The following is a 25816-nucleotide window of genomic DNA, read 5'->3' on the forward strand; positions in this document are numbered from 1 at the left end:
AATAGCCAAAAAGTACACACGCACAAGAAAAGGAATACATTCGACATTTTATGCTTAATTCGCTTTCTAACTTGAGATGCTATTATCTTTGAAACCATTTAATGTTGCAAATTAAAAAATTTCAATTTCAATTAAAAACTGGCAGTCTTTAATTGAAGTTTTATTAAGGAAAGATTTTTTTCATTTTATGTATTTATCTTTTCATGAAACGTGTTCTTATCCGGTATTGGAAAAGCCGACAATTCGATAAACTGATACCATTATGCTTTTAGAAAGCTCAATACTAGAAGCTCAATACTAACAGATAATAATTAACGGTCGGTTATCTTCGGAAACCGATCGGAAGATATCGATTTGATTACTCCGGTGTTGCTGCGAGGGGGTGGAAATATTCTCTTCTAATGAAGAGCGTTCTTGAGTGTTTTGCAATTTATTCTCTTCTCTCGGATTCGATTTATTTTATACTGATTATTTCTTTTTTTTTTTTTTTCCATAAATTAAATGAACGTGCTTGTTCTACAAGAAATTTTACTCTGGAGAAAACGTGTGTGAAACTCGTAATGCAAATCTCCGTCATTTTCTCGCGTCGCCGAAAATGGCGGAGTTACGATAACGGCAAGAGCCTGCCTGTCCTCAGGCATCTCGGCTAATTAAAGCGCATAAATTACGCGAACGCGGAGAGAGACTGACGAGAATATGACAACGTAACGCGCGTTTCTGGATTCCAACAGCAGCATGTCTTCGAATAAATGCTAGTGAAAAATATGCTAAGTGATCTTGTATGCATGAAATCACGTATTTTTGAATGGTTCTTGCCAGCAGACGGAAAGAGAATTCAATTTATCTTTTGTATATGAATATCATACAATGTGAAATTTGATTTCGGATATCGTAACGTCATGACTATTGTCTTCATTAAATGTAAAAATATATAGGCACGAATAACAACGTATCGCCAAGTCGATGTACACGTAGCTGCACGTACGTTTAATTACGCTGTGTTCCTTTTGAACTTTAACGAGCACGATATTAGATCTTTTTCTCTTTACTTACGGTTTTTTAGACTCTCTCTCTTTGTATATTTAAACTCAGGAAAACAGATATTCGCTCACGCTCACGCTTTGTAGGAAGAACGAAAAAGAAAAGTGCAGCTAAAAGGAACATGCCTTTTATCTCTGATGGAAAAGCGTTTCCTTTGTAAATGTAAATTAAAACGCTGTTGTAGATTGTGTTAAGCTTACGAGCATATCGCGATATGCTATTCTGTGTGCATGTCAGTATTGTAACGTGTCCCTCATGGGCGAGGAGTCTTAACTTGGTTATCAAGGTGTCGGCTAAATTAGATCCGCTTTCCACAATTAGTATTCAGAACAGAGTCTCTGGTCGATATCTCTAAAGATATATTGTACATATTTTTTCTTAATATTGATACGTCATGTCAATATTATAATTAACAAATATTAAAAATTGTGTAGAATCTGAAATATATTTGATTTAATTACAAAGACAAACAACTCGAAATAATAAAGAAAACATTAAAAGTTATTCTATATAAATAAAATAAAAAGCGTTTGCGAAAAAGTTTATAAAATTTATTTATATTTTTATTTCGTTTTTGTGTATTTGTCTTTTTTGTATTTTATTTGCGACTTTTATAAAGTTATTGTAAATTTTATTACCGTTACTCTTCTCTAAAATACGATTTGTCATAAATTACATATAAATCTGAAATAACGGGAGAATACGGAAATAGGAGAAATACGTATTTCTTTTTTTGTAAACAGATGTCAAACTGTCATGGAACAACTGGACAGTGTTCTGTGTGTGACATTTTAACTTCATGAACAAAAGTTTCTATGACTATTAAAAATATTGTTTTTTTGAATAATCAAATTTCTGTCTTTCTATTTATTAGGAATTTGCTGTAATAAAAATTCCCATCATTCTCACTTTGCATGTCATCGATTCCGTAAAATTCATGCAAAAAATCATGATTTACTGAATTTACTTGTCTTTGAACATCTGCTTTTAAATCTGTTTATATTATTTTTAAGTATTATTCATTATTTGGCTTAATAATTTTATTATTATTTATTTATTTCTTTTTTTATTATTATTTATTGTGTGTTTGAGTGTTATCTTCATAATTTTTCGAATAAAAATGTCATTAATATTCTCGAGTGAAATTCCGATAATTTTTTACGTTGAGCGATTACGTGAAGCGAAAATATGCAAGATGCACAGTAATAGTCTCATCGAGATCGAAGAGAATCATCATCGGAATTGCAGATGGATCTTCAGGGTTTACCTATTGTTGATGCTGCCTCAGCAATAACTTCTTACTGCGTCAGCACGCTTCATGGGATTTCGATCTTGACTTGTCCACATTCTCCTCCGATCGTGGTCTAGTTACGACGGCAAATTTCGAAAGAAATGTGATTCCGACTGAATATTCCGCGATTGATGGCACGAGTTCGGTTATCAGGAACAAGAATTAGATTTGTGCGATGACGGTGGACGGGGCAAGAAGGGATGGTCGACGCTCATGCAGGCAGTATAACTCGGTCAATTTTATCGAATTACTCTGCCAAATTTCTCTCCCTTCACACCATACTGATCCTCATTCATTCTTCTTTCAACTTATGCTGTGTTCTGTAACAGACGTAGGTCTTAGGCGTATATATAATCTAGGAAATATGATAAAATAAATTAAGTCGAATCTCTCTTTTCTATATCCACGCCGGATGGTTTCCTCATAATTCGACGGAGCGGAAATTTATTATCTTTTATAGCATGGAAATTTAATTTAAGAGCGCACTCGGCTGACGCAATAAGTTTAATTCGGTTTTAGCAGGCACGTTTAGCCACGTTGTTCTACGTGATCAGCGTTTTATGCGTAGACGTTAATATCCTTGCTTTCGCAGGGAAGAAAATCCTTCCGACTCGCGCTACGTCTTCCTTATATTTTGCGGGTTTTTAAATTTGAGAGTACATGTTCTATAATTTCTCGTTACAGTACGCTTATATTGCTTAACCGTATCTATTCTTTCTACCTATTATTCTGAATCCTTCCTTTTTATTATTTTAGTTAATCATCTTTGCTAAAACTAACTTTTCCGTTAAAGTATTTATCGTAGCAGAATATAAACGTGTAGAATTGTGCAGACTGTTACAAAATTCTCACTTACTGCTATTTTCCTTTTTGATGAACTTACAGCGCTTACTCTGTTTTAAATATTTTTCAAGAATTTATATTCAAGAATTCTCTTTAGATTTTTTTACGTTCTAAATTATCACGCTTATATTTTGCAAAACAGTTTCTGCCTTTTTACGAATGTCAGAGCAGTATTATAATCTTCCTTAAAAAACCGTAATATTTCACACACTCTGTTCTTCGTAAAACTGAAATAATTTTTGATCTCTTGTATAACCTACTTCTTTTTATAAAAAAAAAAAAATGGAGGCTAAATATGCCACATGTTTATGTTATTTTTTTTAACACGTTATGACGTAAATGTGTAGATTTAATTTTAGGACGTGATTTAATTTTATTTTGATAGAAACAGAACAAGAGAGATCGTCGCATTCGCGATCGATCGATTAATGATCAAGTACGATATGTAGCTTGATGTAAATATCTTGATCTAATATGACGTAATATCTTCGCCATTGTCCAGATAACTTTCAGCATCTCAGCAAACATTGCATTGACTCCGGTACGCTTTTCCTATTTGCCGAGTCAACAGTCAGACTCCAGCCAGTCCAACGTCATAACAGCTATCTCCCTGCTTCTATTTCCGGCTATGCTGTCGCACTGACAAGTATTGTGCTGTTTGCATAAAACGATGAGAGACCTCGAGGTAACGAGACTTGAGCAAGCATCAAGTTGTCAATGAAATTTCTATTCCGATCCATTATACGATAGATCACTTTTTATTTTACATATTGTCGTATTGTTAGAGAAGTTTGAAATAATGATTGTCTTAATCAGGCCTATAGAAAACTGAAACGTTTGATTATTTACAAAGTTAATAAATTATATGCAATATATCTAGGATATTAAATGTTGATTTAGAAATATTTATTTTGGATGATTTAACTCTCGTGTTTAGAGAAAAATTAAATGTAGAAAAGTAAATTTAAACACATAGCTTTATTAATGTAAATGAATAAAATAATATTCATAATCACATTGTAAATGAGAATATATAATTATTTTTTTTCTAGAATTACATTAAATTTCTGTGAGAAAAATGCTAAAGTAACATCCAATTTTCTTGATTATCTTTTTTTTCTGATTTTACAATAGTATGAAATTAATTAATATAATTTTATTTTGTATTTTAGTTTCTTACTTGACTGAACCGAATTATTACATTTCCTGAACAATGGAGCTGAAAATTAATGTAGACAAGAAAAGCTTGTACACAGAAATGAATTTTCGTCGTATGTAGAGCATTCAAATTTCATATTCGAGACTTCTCTGAACGATGCTAGTATGCGTTTTCCCACATACTGAATTCCTGTGTTCGCATTTTCGTGGCATTCCAATAATTTGGGACTGAGTCTCTTTGCGGTATTCAGCTTATTGGATTCTTGAGCACCATATTATGTCTTATGGTAAAATATGTGAACCTAGTGCAAACTTACATGTAATCTGCACTCGTAAGATAGTGAAGTAGCAAACATTATTCCCCATTGTTACAAGTTATTAATCATGTAATAGTACGCTTACCCTCTTATTTTCAAGCATTAAATTAATTTTGAATGAATTATTGGAAACAGACTTACACCATATATCTATGTAATATAATTTTATTTATCTATATTATCTATATTATGTATATTATAGATAATATTTATAAAAATTATAATTTTGATATTATAATTTCTAATATATAAAAAAACTTATGACAAAGATGTGTAAAGGGAAGATTTTATCAGAATCTTTTTTTTAACATTTTAAAATTATTTCTTAGCATTTTTATTAAACTTTTATAACAGTCTTATATTATTTAATTTATTATTATTTTTAATTTTCAAACTTAAGCAATGATAATAAAAGTCTCGAGCGAAAGGGAGGCAATAGAAGAAGGATGAAACAGCTTGTCCAATGAACCGTTTGATGCATCAAAAAGTCGTAAGACGACAATTGAGAAACTTCGTGTGAAAAGTGCACCTGCGCTAACTTTTTCGTGTTCGAAAATAACACCATCGGGAATTGCTTTTTGTAGAGAATTTTACTGTAACATATGTATAAAAATTCAACATTGCATTTATTCCATACACTTTTAAGAGAAATCAGCTCAAATCATAGGTTATTTGAAAATGTATACAAGACACCGTATGGTGTCCATCTTGAGGCGAGAAACATGAGGGATATGATCATTCTTCGACAACGGGCATTTAATCAAGGGCCGTTTCGAGTCGGACAAGGGTGGGTGAAAGGCGGAACGAGCCCAGGAGCTTAGTCTAGGTGGCAGACTCCGGGGGTTGCCGGACCGAGCGAGACCTTAATTTCCTGTAGCACTACGGTTTATCTCTTCCGCGATTTATCGACTCCCTTGAAAGCTCCACGTTTGCGATCCGGAGAAACCCTCGTTGAATGCTAGTTCGGGTTTCTTGCATGCTTGCATGTTGTTGCATCGCCGATCGATCGATCAGTCGGCGTTAGGCCGAGAATTTCAGGATGTTTTTTTTTTTTTTTTTTTTTTTTTTCGATATGTTGTTCGCTGTTGAATGTTTATTTGAGTGCCACGATTCTTTTGAAGTATTTCGACTAGAACTCGATACACAGCGGACAAGCACACCAAAATTGCCAGCAGAAATATTTCCGGTGTCTAGCGAAGCGTTACGCGCGCGCGCGGACGGGCTTTTAAATGTATTATTGGTTTTACAACTCGTAGTTGCAATGGAAATGTGATTACGCAACTTGCCCTGATATTTAATTAAACGCACCAATAGAGCACCATTTACAAGGAAAAACTGTTCGCCGTAATGACCGTTGGAAAATGTAAATTTGTGACGTAATTGAGCGCTCACTCATAATGTACAATAGCGGCTTAATTTATTTAGAGCAATTATGTCGCGGATTTTTTCGTAATCGGGAATTACTGTCTTTGAAAATTGCTTCACAAGCGATTATTCATTTTAATTGCCACGCAACACGTTGATTCTCGTGAACGCAAATTTTTTTTCAAGAGTTTAAATTTATCACGGATCACGCTTTTTGAAATTTGATGCAAGTTTTAGGAGATGCTCCATTTTACATTTGGTTTTCGTTTCTCCATTCTTAGCGAATATCGAGGTAAATCGAAGTCAGCCACTTACGAACGGACACTCCCTACTAATTTCCGGCAGCAAATATCCCAATTCCGGTCCCGCATCCTCCCCTTTTTCACTAGCCAACAGCTCTTTTCCATCTGATTTGAACCATTTTCGGATAGAGGTATCGCACACCGATATGCAAGTTTGCTAAGGGATAAGAGTTAATTACTATGGTTAATTTATGATTAATCCATCAAGATGGGTTATCGATTTATGAACTGATGGATAATTAAAGATTTGTTAATCATCATAATACTCGTTTTGAATTGAAATTATATTTAGTATAATTTTTTATATTATTTTTTGTGCTATAATTGAGCTTCTTAGTAAAACATAAATATTGATTGAAATTTTCTTTAAATGAATGCGTATTACATTTTATTATAAGAAAGAAAGATATCATATTACATATAAAAGCTCTGGTAGAACTGGCATTATTTATAATACTGTTATTTGCGACTGTTTGTTGTAATATAATACTTTGTCGTAATTGCTCTTGTTTGATCACATTACAGATTCGTGACTGGCTCACGGTCGAAGAAGAGATGTTGCGACAACAAGCTGTGGTCGTCGGCGATGTCGACGAAATTATGCATCTTCTGGATAAACAAAAGGTAAATCAATTATCATATATAATATATAATTTGTCGTATCTAATTTTCTCCTGAATTAATAACGGCCATATTAAAAATTAGTATTTCTTTTATCTAGAATAGTTACATATAGTTGTTCTTAGATATACTGCTTTGTTCTTTTGTCGTTTTTTTAACAGCTCATACTTTAAATAAATTTTATTTTGAAATAATTACGTACTGAAGTTCTCAAGCAAAAAACATCGTGAAACTTATATTTATTATGGTGGTTTTTCGTTATCATTTCACAAGGAACAAATGATAAAAACGGTAGAGAAAACTAAAAGTTCCGATGTCGGTAACCTCGCGATCTGTCACAGCTGTGCAGTCGATATTTCAACCCCTAAGGTTGAATCGGGTACTTGCTGAAAGGGTAAAATGCCTCCCCTATCTTCTTCACATATGTAGTTCAGCGTAGTACCGTGAGCGGAAAAGTTATCGCCAGATGATGAATAGGAAGGGTGAGGGTGTGTACAGCTGCGAGAAAGAGCGAAACTCGTTACGACGAGTTTCCAGGGTGCGAAGATAGGTGTTTAGGTGATTGACCGGGAAAACCCTGACATTGGCATTGGCATTAAGGGCCCGACGAACGTTGCCACGCCTTCCTTTGTGCGTCGACGTCGTGCTGCGTGTTATTCCGCCATGGTTGTTAATTGCATTGGACTTAATGGATCGATATCCAGAATCGTGACCGACACGAAATCGTCGTTTCATAGACAGTATAATACATAAGTCAAAGGGAAATTCTCATCTTATCGATATGTTTGTAATATTGCCTTTCTTCTTTAATTTCTGCATGTCGATATTTATTACACTTATTATATAATTGATTTTTAATGCAGTATTGATGTTTTTTGCGCAACTCTTTGCATATGCGTGCACATATTATATTCTTTCAGTTCTTATTATATTAAATTAATATTGAGTAAATCTTTTTATACAAAGAATAATTAAATGTGATGTACAATTGGATTTTACCATCCCTGAATTGACATTTTATATTATATTTAAACGTATAGGAACAGAGCTACATTACTATTAAATTCATAAAATGCTAATGTGTTTTTATTTTATTTATTATATTTAATTTATCTCGTACACTATATTTGAATTAAGCATGGCAATGTTAGAAATTTTTATAAATTTTTTATTACAAGATCGAATTATGAAATCGTTTTTTGCAATTTTTGCAATAATGAGCTTCCTGTAACTTTGCTATTTTGTCATATAACTCTCTGTGTTGTGTCCCTAATTATTGGAGACTTCTTAAATCTAACATTCGCGCGTTCAAATATTTCGCATCGTAAAAATTATGCTATGTGTCTGTTATGAGTTTCCGTCGTAAAAACTTGTGTATCATTGAGATGTTTCTACGATCTCACTCCGCGAATATCTGGTTTTCTTTCTCTATCATCCTCTCACGTTTTCCCATGAAAAACTCTACAACGGAAATAACGCGAACGTTTACTATAAATTTTCTCGGGCCGAGGCAAGAAAGTACATTATAGCATGTCCCTTCATTCCCCTTGCCTTTCCGCATTATGTCTTGGAAACTTACAACGTCAGCTTCGAGATACTGGCATTTCCCGAGTCGCATTCTTTCGCGCACAGATGTAAGGACCCTATTATAAATTTTTTCAAATTCTTATTCTGTTACTTACTCTAATTCCCCTTTTAGTTCGCATCAATTACTTCCTTGATTTATTTCAAGATGATTTATTTTAAGATTTTAATCTTTGTGATTTCTTTTTTATTTCTTGTAATTTTAAATATAATTTGCTGTAATATATAATATATATGTATATATAATACGTGTGATTTTTAAGGGTGTACAAGTATAAACAATAGGAAAATTGCACAATTCGTCGACTTCAATACGGCATGTGGCTTTTAAAAAGAAATAACTTCACGGGAAGAAAGTTCGTTCATTAATGTGAAAGCTCCAGAAAAAATCGGCGTGAAAAGGTTTCCTTTCGAGATAGAAATTCTTCTCTCTATTTGAACGGAAGCGAAGTCATCTTTTTTTCTCGCGACGCGCACCAGACGGTTGTGAATGGGACAAATGGCGCACTTGATTGATCAATGATATTGTATTCTGACAAATGACAAATAATATGGTTTTCTCTCTGCTTATACTTTGGAACGGAGATTTCGGAATTTTTGGGTGTGCCATATTTTGAGGGGTGACTGAAAACAATAGATTTGTTACGGTAGCGTTGTTATTGATTTCCGATTGCGAGGAACTCGAGGAAGATATATTTTGGCGCACAAGAGAGCACATAGAGAACGAAGATAGAGGTTTTATAAAAAATATATTGGATTTTCGATATACGTTGATAGCACTTAGGGTCACATATCGTTCTCTTTACGAAAATCGATTTCTGCCAATAACAAGTAAATCTGGGGACTAATTTTACACCTGAAAAGGCTCACACACTGGGATATTTAACTCCTCGCACTCCAAATCTCATTACAGCTATACTCGACGTAATTGTCACTGATTTCATCTCTCTCTCTCTCTCTCTCTCTCTCTCTCTCTCTCTCTCTCTCTCTCTCTCTTTCTCTCCTGTCTTATGTGTCTCTTCCTTGCTCTCGTGAGCTTACTTAAGCTTACTTCACTGTTAACATTACATAAGTCATTGTCGTCACTTGCTACGTTACTGGATTCGTCCGACAAAGCCCAATTACGAGATCCAGGATGCATGTAAGCATGAAATGTGCTTTTAGTCACCCCAAGAGCATTCTCACTTTAAGCGATAAATTTTTTTTATGAATTAACAAGAGTGTGGAATAAATAAAGCGTTTTGTATATATGTTAAATGATATATATTATAAATATTTATTATATATTTATTATATTAAATATTAATTATCTTCATTTTTCATTAAGATCTTTTGATTTAATAATGTTAATAATGTTTAAGATTATTTAACATCTTTCAATTTAAATCTTTAATTTACAAAACAAAGTTTTTCAAATAGCAATAGCACGTGAATTAAATACTTTAATTGTTGATATCTAATTAATATCTACGTTATGATATAATTTTTTTCTATCTTATGGATTTTTATTATATGATTACATTTGATTTAATACATTTGTTTTAACACATAATTATATCTAATTTTATATTTACAAAGGAATAAAAAATATTTAATTATTAAATACTTTTTATTCCTTTGTAAATATAAATAATTAAAAAAATAATTAAATAATATTTTACAATAATATATCATTTGTGTTTGCAATAATTTTGTTTCACAATGCGTTAGGGAAAAATTTTCCAAACAGCACTATTCAAAGAATATGTTTTATACAAATTTTTAATGTAATATCTGCAAGAAAAAAGTAATGAATAATTTTATTTAACCTAAATATACTAAATTGTTGATCGCAATATTGAATGTAATATTATTCTTTTTAGTTTCATAACTTTTATCGAATTTGACTTTTCGTATTGAGTTATCGTGTTGAGTTTGTATTATTTGAATATTTGGAACAATAAACTATAATATGATTATCTACAAACTGTTTTTAGCATATTGTTTTATCACTTGTATTTGCTTTGAAATGCGCGAACTGCTTGTACAAGCAGTTTATGTAAAACGAGAAAACCTTACTAATCGCTATCACAACAATGATATCTACATCATTTGTTAAGCATTCTCTTACGATTGTTCTGCGGCGTATACACTTCTATCATACGCGTTATCGTTCAAATTGTATAAACTTCTTCGAACGGCGCCCTTCACACCAGGTGCAATGAACGTCCCATTATTTCCTGCGTTTCCTCCGTGTCCGGCTTTGTTGCTGGCGTCTGATAACTCGGGCGATACCATCTCGTCGCGAGTCCTGTCGGGGTCCAAAGGATTTCAGGGTTGCACTCCTTATACCATGCTGTGGAGGACTTGCCGAGTAATAATGCCGGGGAGTCGCGCGCGCCCGTAGTTATGAAGAACCTTCCACGATCTCGCAATTTCCCGGTTATACCAGAATCCAGTGAATAGCCGTCCTCATTCCATAACGCGTGTGCGAGCTCACTGCTTGTGTGTACAGATATATACATACGTGTTGCCCAGGTGACGTGCGGAGTGTCGCAGATTTTCTGCGCGAAAATTGAAATTCACCGTCTTCTCGTCGCTCTTGTCGGTACATACCTTACGGGCGAAATCGCGATCCATCTTCATGTAGTTTCGTGGTCAGGGCATCGTCAGCGACATTATTGGATTCAGATTCGAGACGGTGAAATTGACGAAATATCTTTCTTTTCTGCTAATTTTGTAAATGCTTTAGCTGCACGATATTATTTGCAACGTAGTTCCATTTTTACAAAGGAAATTATAAAGGAAATTATATGACAATGAGTTTTTATGAGATCATATAAATTAGTGTTGTAATATAGAGCATTTGAAAAGAAGAGAGAGAGAGAGAGAGAGAGAGAGAGAGAGAGAGAGAGAGAAAGAAATGATACTGTATATTTCTTAAAAAAATTTTTGATTTTTTTGTAATATATCATATGAAATTCCTAAACGAGGAAGTATTTATTATCAATTATAGATAATATTACTTTGAAATGGTTATTTTATGAAAAACAATAAATTATTATCTAACATAACAATATTATCTTGCATAAAATATGTTTACATGCTCTCTAAATTATAAAATTTCTGGTTTAAAATGCATGTGACATCATGTACTCCGGGATATTTAATTACTGCATTTTTCTCTACAGAACTTTTTTCAATTAGTGCTGTGGAACTTCAGACTTTTTATAGCAGACGTTTTGAATATAGAAGGTTTATAGAGGACGATGTGAATATATAGCAGATATATAAAGCAGACTAAATATGTTAAAAGTATTATTGCAAAGAGATATCAATAAATGTCTCGTTTATATAATCCTATAAACATAAGTAATTTAAATAAGTTTCTTTAATCATGTTATGGCCTGCAATTGCATTTAACAAAATTTATTTTTATTTGCATATTGTTTCTTTTTATTATGTTATTTATATTATTAATGAAATTCTTGATAAAAATTTTATTGTATTTTTGTTGTATACAATTAAAATATTATCGGATATAAACTAAAAGTAAATTGTTAACTTATGTTAACATATGTATACGTTCAAACGCAATACTTTTTAGTCATGAAATAAATAATTATAATTATTTAATAGTTTTATAACCAGTATAATTTTATAACTATTTTGAATTATATAGTCATTAATTATAACTGTTTAACTGTTATTTTAATTATTTTCATGTCGATATTTCGTACATCTCTTCTCTAAATAATGTTTAATTTGAAAAATATTTTGATTTTTCAATTGCTTGTTCAATATTCATCATTAATATTATTTATATTTTTATAAAATATACATGATATAAATATACATGGTATTATGCATATTTATATCTTGGAAACAATAGCGATGGTTTCTTCTCTTTCTGACCATTTTTCAAATCCCTTATCCCTTTTTAAGTGATTTTAACTTTTTTTCGGAGTCTTGTCACGATGCGATTCAGTCCTTTATGGCTTAGAGAGGAAGAAAGGTTTGCAGTTGTGCTTTTATGCCACTCGCGCAGTCAGTCGTCGTGTACTTCAGTTAATGGCAAATGCGTTTGTGATGTACATCGTACATCTTCATATATATCGGAGCTACTTCCGTGTTACACTCGTATCGCGGATTATCATCATATATCTTTGCCGAAGAAGCGATATGTAAAGCAATATTTGCTTCATTAGATATTTTAATTTCGCTTATTGCGATGCAAATGTCAGAAGTATGAGTGAAGAGAAAAATTTGAAAATTAATAGATAATCTCTAATAATATAAAAGATAAAATGTATATATATATATGCACGTGTAAATAGAATATGCCGATGTTTATCGTACATTACATGAATACTGTTTTATTAATAACAGCATTAGCATATTTGAAATTTTATTTGGTATTAATTGTAAAGTTTTTCGTGTTTGCGTATATTTATTATTTTTCTCATTTCACTTCCGTTATTACCTCTTGCATCTTTTATTGGTATATCCACAGGCGACGAAAAATGCAATCATGGAACTCGACGACGCGATGCAGCATGGGGAAATGTGTTTACAGTTGATAAGCAAGATGTCTGTGCAAGTTGCCGAGTTTTTTTCGCGAGATTTTCAATACTTTTAAGCAAACCTATCTGCGATTTGCATAAGAGTGCTTGACCAGTCGCTTCACTCGAAGTTATATAACGTTCTTTGTATGTCCTCAGATTTATTTAGACTGAACTTAAATTTAATTTCTTGCTAATACTGCAAAAATATAAGATTATCTCTAAAATAATCTCTTAGAAACGGAATACGATACTAAAATTTAATTAGATTTCAATATTATATTTATTATATACAATCAGTCTAAATTAATCAAACATTTCTATTTCATATTATATTATATTTACATATAGTATTTCGAGACACACGCAAACATATATAGAAAATTAAATTTTAATAATCTAAAATATATGTACACTGATAAAGAAAGTACTTACGTACGATTTGTAACTAAATTTACTATAACACTGGAGATTAAATTTTGTATGGTGATGTATTTTCAATCTCCGGGGTGGTCAAGAGGTCTTTTCGCCTTTGCTATTATAATGGTGGGGTATTTTGCGTGTGCGCAATACGCATCTTCTTTGTCGATCCCTGTTCCATTGGATTAGATGTAATGGCAGCGACGGGTTGGAACACACGTTTTGTATTCAAAATTTGTATCTCAAAATTACGCCATTTCTATATTTATATTCTAATCCTAATTTTATTTAAGAATATTGCAATTATTATAATTTTTATTTTATTTATTTATTATTTATAATATAAAAATGAAATGAAAATGAAACAAAGAATTGATATATTTAGTTTTTTAATTAATTTCTTTAAATGTAAGTCTTTTCTTTATATTTTTCATTAAAATTAATCTAGTTTAGATCATGCATTAATTTTTGCTGTTAACGTGTCTTTTCGTGATTACAATCGATGAGAAAAGTTTTAATATAGATACTCTTTCCGCGAGACAATAATTTCCTTTATTTTGCTCACGCATCGAGCAACTACTGGGAAGATTGGTGTGAATCCTTCATAATCTAGACATACGAACTCGCATTTGCCTCCAATTTCGTACGGCTCGCAGCACTCGCTAAGCGGCATCCACCACCACACGAATTTTGCACCCTATGGGCTCCATATCCCACAGGATAGAGATATATATCGTTCCCTAGCTACCAAGGGTACCCATGAAGCAGCGTCAGATGCTGAATTCAGTTTGACCACGCGCTTCCGTTGAGGTACATGCGTTAGCAAATGAAGCGATGGCGTCGTGATTATTTATTAATTATTGCCGACACGGTCATCGACTGATTGCACGTAAACGCATTTCTCGTTAAGCTTTCGGTGCACTTTTTATATTTCTCGGGTACGGTAAACGATTTTCAGTGTCAATGCAGCTCTCGACGCACGATGTGTTTGCGTACATGGTTATTTAGCCGGTACACGGCGGATGATAAATATTTGTCTTGTTAACGAATGGGAAGCTGATTATTCGAAAATCTGAAATTCCGTATTTGTAGATTCTCGTGAGATATCGGTGATACTCTTCGCAGGGATTACGTGTCACGGTCGATTTTGTCGGGTGTCGAGGGATAATTTTCCATGACCGATTATCGCGACTGCCAGCAGGATCGAATAGCAAGTGCATTTTTTGACAGAGTGTAAACATGTATTTTTGAATATTTAAATGTTAAAAAACAACTTGAAATCTTTGAGAACTTTGTTCTTATTGTTTTACATTATTTTACATTTACTTTTTGTATCGGATTTATTTATGAATTTATTTGCGTTTGCTGTCACACGCAACTTGCGGTTCGGGATGTAAATCTCATGAATAATCATTTATGCAGCGAATTTAAAATCTAACCCTTTGCCGTTTCGCTCGCAGGGCCCTATTGTGTTTAATTGAATGTGCTTGTTGTCGATATTAAAGACCTGTTATCGCGCTTGGAATCGATAATGCAATTTTGACGGAAGAGTCCCGATGAAAATTAGGGATGCAGCCGGCGAAATACTGAACGAAACGAAAATCGATACAGCATACCCAGCTTCCTCTCTGTCTCTGTCTCATAGTTCCTTTCTCTCTCCTTGTCGCGGTGAAAATCCGGCATCGCCGGATGAATATCGGATAGTAAAACGAGAAACTGTACTGACTTGGACTTGTCCACTCAAATTGTGTGGTTGATCTATACTAAAGCGTACTAAATTTTATTGAATAGGATGTGAGATGTTTTCAGCAAAAGTTTTAAAGCTTTTAATGATATGACAAATAGATTGAAAAATGGAATACATTATATTAAATTATAAATGATTTTTATACATACTTGTTGTATTTTTATACATACTTGTTGTAAAACGCTGTAAAAGTGCTAAAAGTTTTGTCAGTATTTTCTTCTTTTTAAGAATTTGTTTTGTTATTTTTTTGTCAAGACGTATATTTCATACTAATCTAAAACATCAAACATGTTTATATATTTTAAAATCAAACTATTAATTAAATTCTGAAAGATACGATTGATATCATTCGAAAAGGAAAATCTATTTTTGCAAAAATTTATGTATTAAAATATCCAATTTGATACATATAAAACTTCTTATCTATTATAACATTATATATTTGATGCCTGATGTAAATTTTATAATTATATTTTCTTTATGTGATTCGAAATTCTTTTATCGATTAGATGTCAAGTGAAATAAGTCGTGATGTCAAATATATCGAAGAAGTTCTAGCAACTAGTTTCGAAGGAGTGACAACTGATCATTCTGAAGGAGGTGGCAATGAAAATTACATATTTACGATGTCTCACGTGTAAACGATATCAAACATTTACCGCCGACTACACGTTATAAATATCTTTTACTGTCAAATAACATCGATTTTTCGGCGATGTCCAATTTCGGGATATCCCATATCCATTTACAAAAACGTTTTTATTGTGATGAAATTGAATCTTTTATTCGCTCAAACGCTGTCTCGGACGTTTCGAAAGTTTGACATTGTGGGTGGCCGCCGTGTTCGCATTATGTGTCACATCAACGATTTAGGCCATGCAGGCCGATACGAGTCGACAGTCTGACAGGCGATGGTTTAGCGCGCGCGCGCGCACACACACACACACACACACACACACACACACACACACACACACACACACACACACACACACACACACACACACACACACACACACACACACACAGAGCAGATGCACACATGCACACATATACATATACATTTTGTCTCTTTTGGTATCTTCCTATTTAGTCCAAAAAAAAAAAGGATTTTTCATTTTCAAATATATAATTACCAAATATATAATTACTATTTTTAAAAAAATTTATTTTATTTATTATATAAAAAAATAGGTATTACTGGCATTTTTCTAGGTATAACTGTAAAGATAAATTATACTAACTAGTATTGGACACATATTTTATGCATGCGATATATCCTATAAAGAACAAAGCTTCTCTTTAAGCTTCTAATTTGTAAGTTTTTTTTGCTTTTAACGTTATTAAAAATCGATTCTTTGTATCGATCAGTAAACCTCGTGGGAGCTGCATGTAAAATGACAAATCGTGTAATTTTTGTTTTGCTTTTTTATGCTACGTAATTGTGTGTGATTACGGTAACGATATTGATGGATTACGTGAAAGATTTATTTTACCGCATGGGAATTAGAAAATGCCTGTGTAACCCAGCCGCAAACATATCGATGAAGGTTTGCGTAATATAAATGAAACAATGCAACCGGTTATCGAAAAAAAATATGTACTCTAGGTTATCCAGGTTACCTTTAAAAACGCATTGTTTATTCTAATATCTGACAAATAAAAACAATATTTTTAACGAAGGCGGGTTGCAGTGGAAATTCTAAAATTTTTAAAATGTTTGCATTTATTCGTTGTTGTTACCGTTTAGTCCGACGCACCAACAGCGTTCAATAGAACTACGGGGAAATAAACGTTCGATCGCTCGGCCAAGAGAGCTCAGAGCTAGCGAAAAGTTTTATGTTGCGTAAATAATAGCCATTTTATTAATCTGGGCTACACGCAAGCTTTTTGCACGAGAGTTGCTTCGATTTAACGGACGGTGGCAGCCAAAGCAGCAATCGAAGTACGAGCGAGCTTCTCGGGACGGAGATTGGCAGAAGTATCGCTGATGTGCTTTGTTCGATCTAGCTAGACATACGAGCGTAAAGTGTTCGACGTAAAAGACAAAAAAAAAAGGAAGCTATCAAAAGCTTCGTGCGCGATAACGTAAAGTGTCGAGAGAACCTGTGCGATGGATCGAAAGGAGTCTCAGCCTGGTACGTCGGCCGCCTCGTCTATGTACACCGGCACCCTGCAGCTTCGCTTTAACGTAAGTGAATAAAATGGAGCAAAGGCAGATAGCTCTTTGAGACTCGCGAGAAGCTTTGCGCGAGTAACATTCATCGGGGTGCATACTTCCAATACTTGAAATTGACCACATTTCGACCGTACTTGAGGCGGAGCTTTTTCTCCCACTTTAGATACTTCGTCGTATAGTCACGCCAAGATATGTGAGAAACACATAGAGTAAACGTGTGCCGTGTATCGCTTTAATCCGTTGCACTTTGCGATACGAACCGTGTTGACATTTTAATTATAAAAACTGACGATACCTGTAACTATAATAAGCTACCTTTATCTTCTTGATTCATCGTTTATTGCATAAATATGAATTAGGTATGTATTATTTTTACATATGTTTTATTATTTAAATTAGATCTGATAATCATTGCTATTTATGATTTATATAGTTTAAATTACATAGAAAAATATATATATTAATTTTCTATATATAAAATTGTATATCTGGGCTAGTATATATTGCCAATTCTGGCTAGTGACTACATCTGTTACCCTTAGCAAAGAAACGCTGTGCAAAAGGTATCGTTATCGGTTGAATAATAGCTGAAAAAGATACGTCGCCTTTGCCATCGATACGTTCTTTCAAGAAATATTCGAAGCGTTCGTATCGTTCAATAATTTTGTATTCTTTTGCTTTGTTCATGACGATATTATAATGGCGTCGTTTGAGTCACGGTCAAATTTTCCTTATCGTCACACAGAGACAAGACGCTTGCGCTTTGAACGAGGGAAAGAGCAATTTACGATCTTCGCAGAAATATTTTATATTAAAACCGTCGACGACGAAGTAACGTCACGGATAAACATGCGAAGGAAATGAAGGTGCAGTGAAATTTTTCGTTGGTCGCTCGTAAGTCAGCTCAGCGAGATACCCACTGTTGTGCAATCATTTCTCTTTTCCCGGCTTTTCCATTTTCTTTTTCCGTTAGTGTACTTTTATTTTCTTCAAGAAAGTAACGGTTTCTGCCACGACGCCGTCCGATATCTTGCCCTTCCTTGTTCACGTTGTATAACACCGTTCGACTTTTTTTGTATTTACTTGTGTTTTTTTACAGTCGCGATTTTTCAGTTCTCGAAGCGCATTCTCGAAGATTTTATCTTTTTTGTATTTTGGACGATTATAGTTGTTATTAAAAACATAAGTGTTGATAGAAAAATATAATTGAAGATTATGTTGTGATTACATCGTGACGCTAAGAAAGAGATATAAATTTAAGAGATATAAATATTTGGCAGAAAGATGGATATGACATTGAACGTATTTTCCACGTTCTTATGGCCGTTGTGCACCAAATAATGTAAATAATAAAATAATGTGAGTTGATCGAGTAAGTTTCACATCTTACTGTGGCCGCTACGTCTGGATAATGAACGACATTACCGAGTGAGATGCATCGCGTCGCTTATGAGGAAATATTTCATAGTTGGAGAAGTTATCCTACCAACTACCTCCGGCGACTCTAACTAGCCATATATCCTCAAGTCGAAAGCTGAGATGCATTTCTCATAAATTATACGTTTGTCTTTTTATTATTTCACAAAGTTTTACTACTTTTTCACATATATTTTAATCGATCAATATCCAAACACACACACACACACACACACACACACACACACACACACGTTTATATACGTTTATATACGTTTATATACGTTTATATTTCACGAATATTCAACGAGAATTTATGCGTGTGGAAAGAGAAATTAATTTTTTATCAAAATACCTTGTAAACTTCATTCCTTTGGATGCAATCTTCATGTTATAATTTATGTAAATTTTGATTCTGTGATCTTGTTTTCATCGATACGCATACAATTTTCTCGCAATATGAATAATGCATTTTCTCATGATGTCTAGCTGCTGTGAATGGTTCGGAGACATGTTTGCAAATGTTGTTGAGATGTTAGAGGACGTCAAGTTTTACGTTGAACTTTGTACTTACTTCCTGGTAAATTGCTTCTCTGCGGGAACGCTTCGATGGATTGCGCTAAATGGGACGTCAAAAGTTTTGTCCAATTTTCTTCGACGAGCCGTTTACTCGTCTGATCGTGAATGGGGAATGCTCACCCCTTCGCGGAATAGGAGCCTCTTACCTATACGTATGCTATATTTATGCGAGATATTTCACGGACTATTATTCTTCTAAGCTTCGATCTTTTATAGCTATCGATTTTTTAAGATATTTTATTATATTACAAAAGTAAGGCTATATCAAAAGCTATATCATCACATATAGTAAAGATAATAATGAAAGAGATAAGAATGCCGTAATAAAGCAATAAAAAAGAAACGTGTGTCTATGTGTTATAAAATATGACGATATGCTTTTTCTGGTGTTTGTAACACACACAGAAATATAAAAGTAGTATTATTAAAATTTAAAATATATAATTTGTTAACGAATTTTATATAATATATATAAACATTAATATATACATATACGTTATTTCTTCTCTCTGTTCAGTATCATTGTTCCTTTTGTTAATTCCATTTTATGTGTTTCTTATATTTTATAAAACATTATCTTTTTCACTACGGTACTTTTTTGTTACGCTTTTTATACATTGAGTTTCAATGTATTTGTATGATTTATGTTGAGCGCGTATCACTAAAGTTTTATTATACTCTTTGAAAAACAGCTCTCGTGTTTAATGATTGTTTAAAATGTTTTCTAGTATGTTAAATAATGTTTGTATTTCACGCTTTGTAGCGTTATGCAAGACTCATTTATATGCTTTATTTTGTGAATTGTATTTGTTGAGTTGTTGAATTCGCATTTCATATTACTCACGGGCTTTCTGCCAGGTTATATCAGAGTCATTCCGTGAAGATTAAAACTTAATTGCCGGTATATGAAGTTTAACATGCCCGATGGGAGATGAAGGAAAGTGTCGTTAAGGGGAAATTAGCAGAGTTATCTTGTAACGTCGTTTAATTCAGTCTTAATAAATTTATTGCGAATTTGACGGTGCGTCAAAGATAAAGTATTTTAGAGATTATAACGCATATACGCACATGCGTAATAAGGTACCTCATTATAATTATTATAAAAATAATTTTCTATGCTATCTAAAAATAAATTTAATATTTTATCGATAAGAAATTATTGACAAATTGAGTATTAGACTCAGATAAAATAATAATGTAACATTTATTAATGTAACATTTATTTTTAATCTTTATTTTATTATTATCTAAATATTTTATTTTTAGATAATATTAATTTTATATTATATTATATTTTTTATTATTATATTTATATTATATTAGTTGATTAAATTTGTGTGATGTAAGATGGGGGGAGGGTGGGTCTATTCCAAATCTGTCAGAACCTAGATCAGATCAGAGATCTCTTATGTCTTGTTCTTAAAACAAATAACATACATTATAGTTTATCTACATTCGAAACAATAACGCTTGTCTACCATATCTAGCTTTCATGTCGGTCTTCTATCAGAATTGCCACGAATTGTACATTAACATATGCGTATGAAGATCAAGAGCTTATGCTATTAAGAAGCAATAACACGGCTTGGTGTTCAGTGCATCGTACACTGCTGTACCATTATATCGTGATATGATTCGGTATAATAGCAACCTCAACTTGCTAATTTAATTGATACAATTTTATGACGAGATTTTGAGACTGGCGCGAATGTCACGTGATTTCTTGCGTTTTCAGAAAAGGCGCGAAAATCTTTACCGTCGCACTTCTAGTTTTATTCTTTTCAACATAAACGATAACGTTTACAATGATCGGGATACTGGATATCCGATGAAATTCTCGCGGCTTCTGTTTCATCGAATTCAATCCTACGGGATTTCCATTGGTTACTACTGGGGAATGGAAATGTGTCAGGCCATTGGCTTCTGCTATTTGAATGGATTGGAGTGGAGTGCTCGGTTAACGTGTCCTATCTATGCCCTATGGTCACCCTTCGATCCGACTGGTATTCTCTTTCCTTCCAGAGCCGTTATAAATGTAAAGAAAGTGATAAACAATTAAGGGAAAAAATATGAAAAAGAGAACGGAAGCTGAACGAAAAGTTAATATTTGCATCTTATCGCATAATCTGAACTTTTTCATAAAAAAAAGAAGATTTATTTAATCGTCGTACTTGTTGTATAAATTACAAATAGAACACTTCTTGTTATTCCGAACTTTTAGATTTTTCACTATATTTTACGAAGGTATAGAAAAACTGCTTGTGTTCTGTTGCTATTCTTTATTAGTATGAGTGGAACTTTTTGGAAAGCGAGTATATTCAGCTTTCCGAGCGGTTGGTGACACGGAAGTAACGCGCGATCGATTATGTCAGAGGGATGTAAATAACTCCACTTTACATAGGAAGCGGAAGTAAAAGTACCACTAAGTGGATTAACGATTCTCTTTATCATGTCAATAGAAAATTAATTTGACATTTGAATATAGATGATATTATCGTAATCGTGATGGTTATCATTATTATCAATGTTTTATATTTTTTTATCCAATTGTATTTGCCTATATAGAAAATTATATTCTAAGATAAGATGAAAAATAAAAAGGAACGAGCGATAACATTTTCATTTCTTAACAGATAATATTCATTTGCACATTGAATAGGAAAAGATGTGGTTTGTATTTAATACCAAAGTTAAATGCGCGATTATAATATTCGGCCGAAGTGAATTAGTCAGATTAACAAGTTAATCTGGCAGTTTTCCGGGAGACAACTAATTTGTGCATTCACACATATATTCACGCACACACAGAGAGAAAGAGCGGTTATATTATATATTATATACGACAGAACCGAGGAGATCCTCGAGCTTTAGCAAAATTGGATGAATCCATCAGCAATAAGATAAAAGAACTCTTAGTCTGTACTTGATACATTAATCGCTGATTAAAAACGCATTTTTTAATTATATAAATGTAAACATTGTTTATTGATTTTATATAAGCAGAAATTAGCGTGACGTTAATATTCTTTGAGACTTTCCATCGATATTTAGTTTTTCCTGGATATTGGAAAAGAAACGTAATGAAAATCGGATCTAATGAACATTTCATGCTTGGCGGATATCGCGAAAATTAATTCTATCAGCAATCAAGCTGAGAATCGGATTAGGATTTGAAGATTTTCATGGGAAGCCAGTCATTCAGTATCCTTTTATTCCGAGCAACGCGGATTATCAAGACTTAACATAATTATCGTAATCCTCCTGCGAAACCGACAGCATCCATAAACATTTTCTCATCTCAATATTATTGTTTTGTATTAAGATGTAGAGAAACTCTTTTAGACTAAAGTTTAAACTACATATATTTTTGCATTAAAGTAGAAAATTATTTTATAAGGTCTTTAATAAATACTTTAACTCATAAATATTGATTAATTAAAACAATTCTTTAAGATATACACATCGCAAAATGTTAATTTTACGTATTTTATGTGCCATTATAAAATTTTGCATAATTTTGCTGCAGAGAAATGTCAAGTATCTTTTTAATGATTAGCATATAATTTGAAGATGATATTACATGATAATTAGCTTATACCCTGGAGGTTGTAATGATGATCTATATATCTATTCTGAAAGGTCGTGTAGTGGTTGCTACAACGAACCGCTTAGAGAATAGAGTTCAGTACGTCGAAAGCCTACAAGCGATCGATAGGTTCGTGCGGCAAAAGGTGGCTACAGCACCAGGGCAAAAACAGGTGATCGACCTGAATGTTTCGTGAAATATATTACGTAAAGATATTACAATTCTTTAAGAGCTTGCGTTTTCCGCTATCACATTCATGCAACAGAAACGAGCGGTAATATTTTCATAGAATTTTTTTATACATTAGTAATTTATATGTGAAATAAACTAGATTTTTTCTTGAAATGAAAAAAAGTTATAAACCTAGCTTTTCATTACGGTAAATTTTTAGCTTTTGTCAATTAACAATTTGCGAGCATTTTTCAAAATTCTTCCGCTACATTTTTCGTGTAAAAATTGCGCGTTGGCGCACGCATATTCGGACAATGTGCGATAAATTGAATTATACTCTGTGCGGCTCATTGTGAGGAAAGAAATTGACTCAATTTTGCAGCAAGTACAAAATAATACAAAATTGAACTAAAAGCATTTAAATGCCTCGTCATCTCCTCCAAAACTTGCGCGTAATTTCACACGTTGAATTTTGAACGAAGAATGCGCATATGTCCGCTCCGGTCCGACTTCCAGTCATTAGGTTGCAATTTGCAGCAGTTTCGACGCTGCCATCGATTATGGACTATGCGCTGCGTCACCGTTGCATGCAGCGAGCATTTGCATGATGCAAGTGCCACGGTTTCGCATTAGTTGCTGTATCTTACCGTGGCGATTATTAACCGACTAGAACATCGTAATAACGTCCATGCCATTTTGATTTATATTGCAGAACGTCTTGCGGGAACTGGAGCAAAAGAAGCCGCAATTGGACGAGCTGGTTCACACGGCCGAGAACTTGCGCGCCGACACGAATCGACAGCAGTTGCATGGCAAAGGTAAGTATTTTGTGCATTTTATGATTATGTTAGTTTTTAGGAACGCATAACAATCGTAACGGCTTGTAATAAATTCACATATTGCGCGTGCATATTGGAGTGAGATTATTTCCTTCTGTTTTTAGAAAATTTTCGAGAGTGAATTTCAATAGCTATACAAACGTTAGTTTAGAAATTTGAAAACTTACTAACAAAAGTAATAATTTTTAAAGTAATAACTTAGCTTGCCATAGATTCCAGTTGCAGATGCAAATTTTCCGAAATGAATAATGAAAATATTTTTATGGGAAACGTTCGATAAGTGCATTGTGATCTAACGGATTTAATGAGAATGGATTTCTGTTGTCATAATTGATACTGGAGAAGCAATCCTGCCTGCGTGGCACTTTCCGCAATCGGGCGAAGTTTAGAAGTTTAATTATCGGCTTTGATTACTTGCCCGAAGACTGCAATAAATTGCAGTAACTGCCGATCGATGTATAAATTTGACCTGCAAATCGCTTCGAAATTAATTGTCGTATACCGATTTATTATCGCGCCGAACGCTAATACAGTGCATGAAAACATTAACACGATTTTAATCAGAAATTTTTAATAATTTGTGATGTTTTAACTATATAATGAAATCATTAAAATTAATAATTTAACGTTAATAATTTACAATACTCTTGTACGCTTTTGAATAATCATAATTAATTAATTTAAAAGTTTTGTCGCGTGTCGATGAATTTTTCAATTTTCCGTGAATAGATGCAATTTGAAGTCGAGGAAGAATATCACTCGAGAAACTATTAATTATTTCAAGTCTCCTGAAATGTTCTCTTTCTTCATTATTCGTTCTCTATTAGTATTGCACTATTTGTCAAGCGCATCTTATTCTATCATAGCGTATTGTATAATAACTGGGCGATTTGCTTTCTGCATTCGTCTTTTATAAAAATGAAGTCTTTAGGATTATCTGTTAGAATAAGAATGTCTTTTCACATTGTATTCTTCTACAGTACATACATTATAGTTGATTTTAAATAATTAAAAAGATAAACAATTTGAGACGTAGGATTTATTAAAAAATACACATTTATTTGATTTATATTTATTATTAATTTTTTAATGTTACTATTATTTAATCATATTAATATTTTTTTCTAAAAGAATAAAGTAAAACGATATCTAAATAAAAATTTAAATATTATTGGTTGCGAAGGAAATAAATTTATCGCAGCATATTAATAAATTATATCAATCTTAGTTAAAGTTTTTAGTGGACGAGGCTTATCACACTGCTAATCATTCGTTCGCGGCCGGCTGTACTTGCGACTTACTAAGTAAATTTTTTCCTTTGACCATAGATTACTGCGGTAGCGTGTCTACCCTCCAGACTTGAAATGGCTTAACACGCGAGATTGATCCTTTCTGCAGCGTAACACGTGCATTTGAATCGATTTTTTTTTTAATTTAGTTAAATATACCTGCTCTATGTAATTTAATGGCTATAAATATATACCATTTACTGCTTTTTTTATACATATTTATGTTTCAAGATAAGTATAAAATTAAAAATACTATATAGAGGAAATGTAACTATATATAGCAAATCATTGTTAAGAATCATTCAGAGGTGAACTTATATATTTTTATATATACATTTTTACATCAATAATGTCTTCCGTCGAATATACATATATAACATGGGATAAGAGAAAATGGTCGGGTTGTCGGGCGAACAGTTAGTAGTGTATCGAAGGGTTTAATCATACGCTGGATATTCACGAATATTTTTCATAGTAGATAAGTTATCAAGTACGCCTATATACTGTAGAATGTTGCCGTTGCCTGC

The 25816-nt window shown here is 33.0% G+C and overlaps 1 protein-coding gene across 9 annotated transcripts in view; it reads left to right on the forward strand.

Moving 5' to 3' along the window:
• The window catches only part of LOC105427841 (dystrophin, isoforms A/C/F/G/H), a 409642-nt gene that overhangs the window by 91413 nt on the left and 292413 nt on the right, over positions 1-25816 (forward strand). For all 9 annotated transcript variants that reach the window (XM_089078890.1, XM_089078895.1, XM_089078891.1 and 6 more), the window contains 2 exons: positions 6843-6941; positions 23874-23979. In XM_089078890.1, coding sequence (XP_088935016.1) covers positions 6843-6941; positions 23874-23979 — 205 coding nt within the window. The remainder of the gene's footprint in view (positions 1-6842; positions 6942-23873; positions 23980-25816) is intronic.

Source organism: Pogonomyrmex barbatus, unplaced genomic scaffold (genome assembly GCF_055798465.1).
Source record: "Pogonomyrmex barbatus isolate J1 unplaced genomic scaffold, ASM5579846v1 scaffold3, whole genome shotgun sequence".
Lineage (NCBI taxonomy): Eukaryota > Metazoa > Arthropoda > Insecta > Hymenoptera > Formicidae > Pogonomyrmex > Pogonomyrmex barbatus.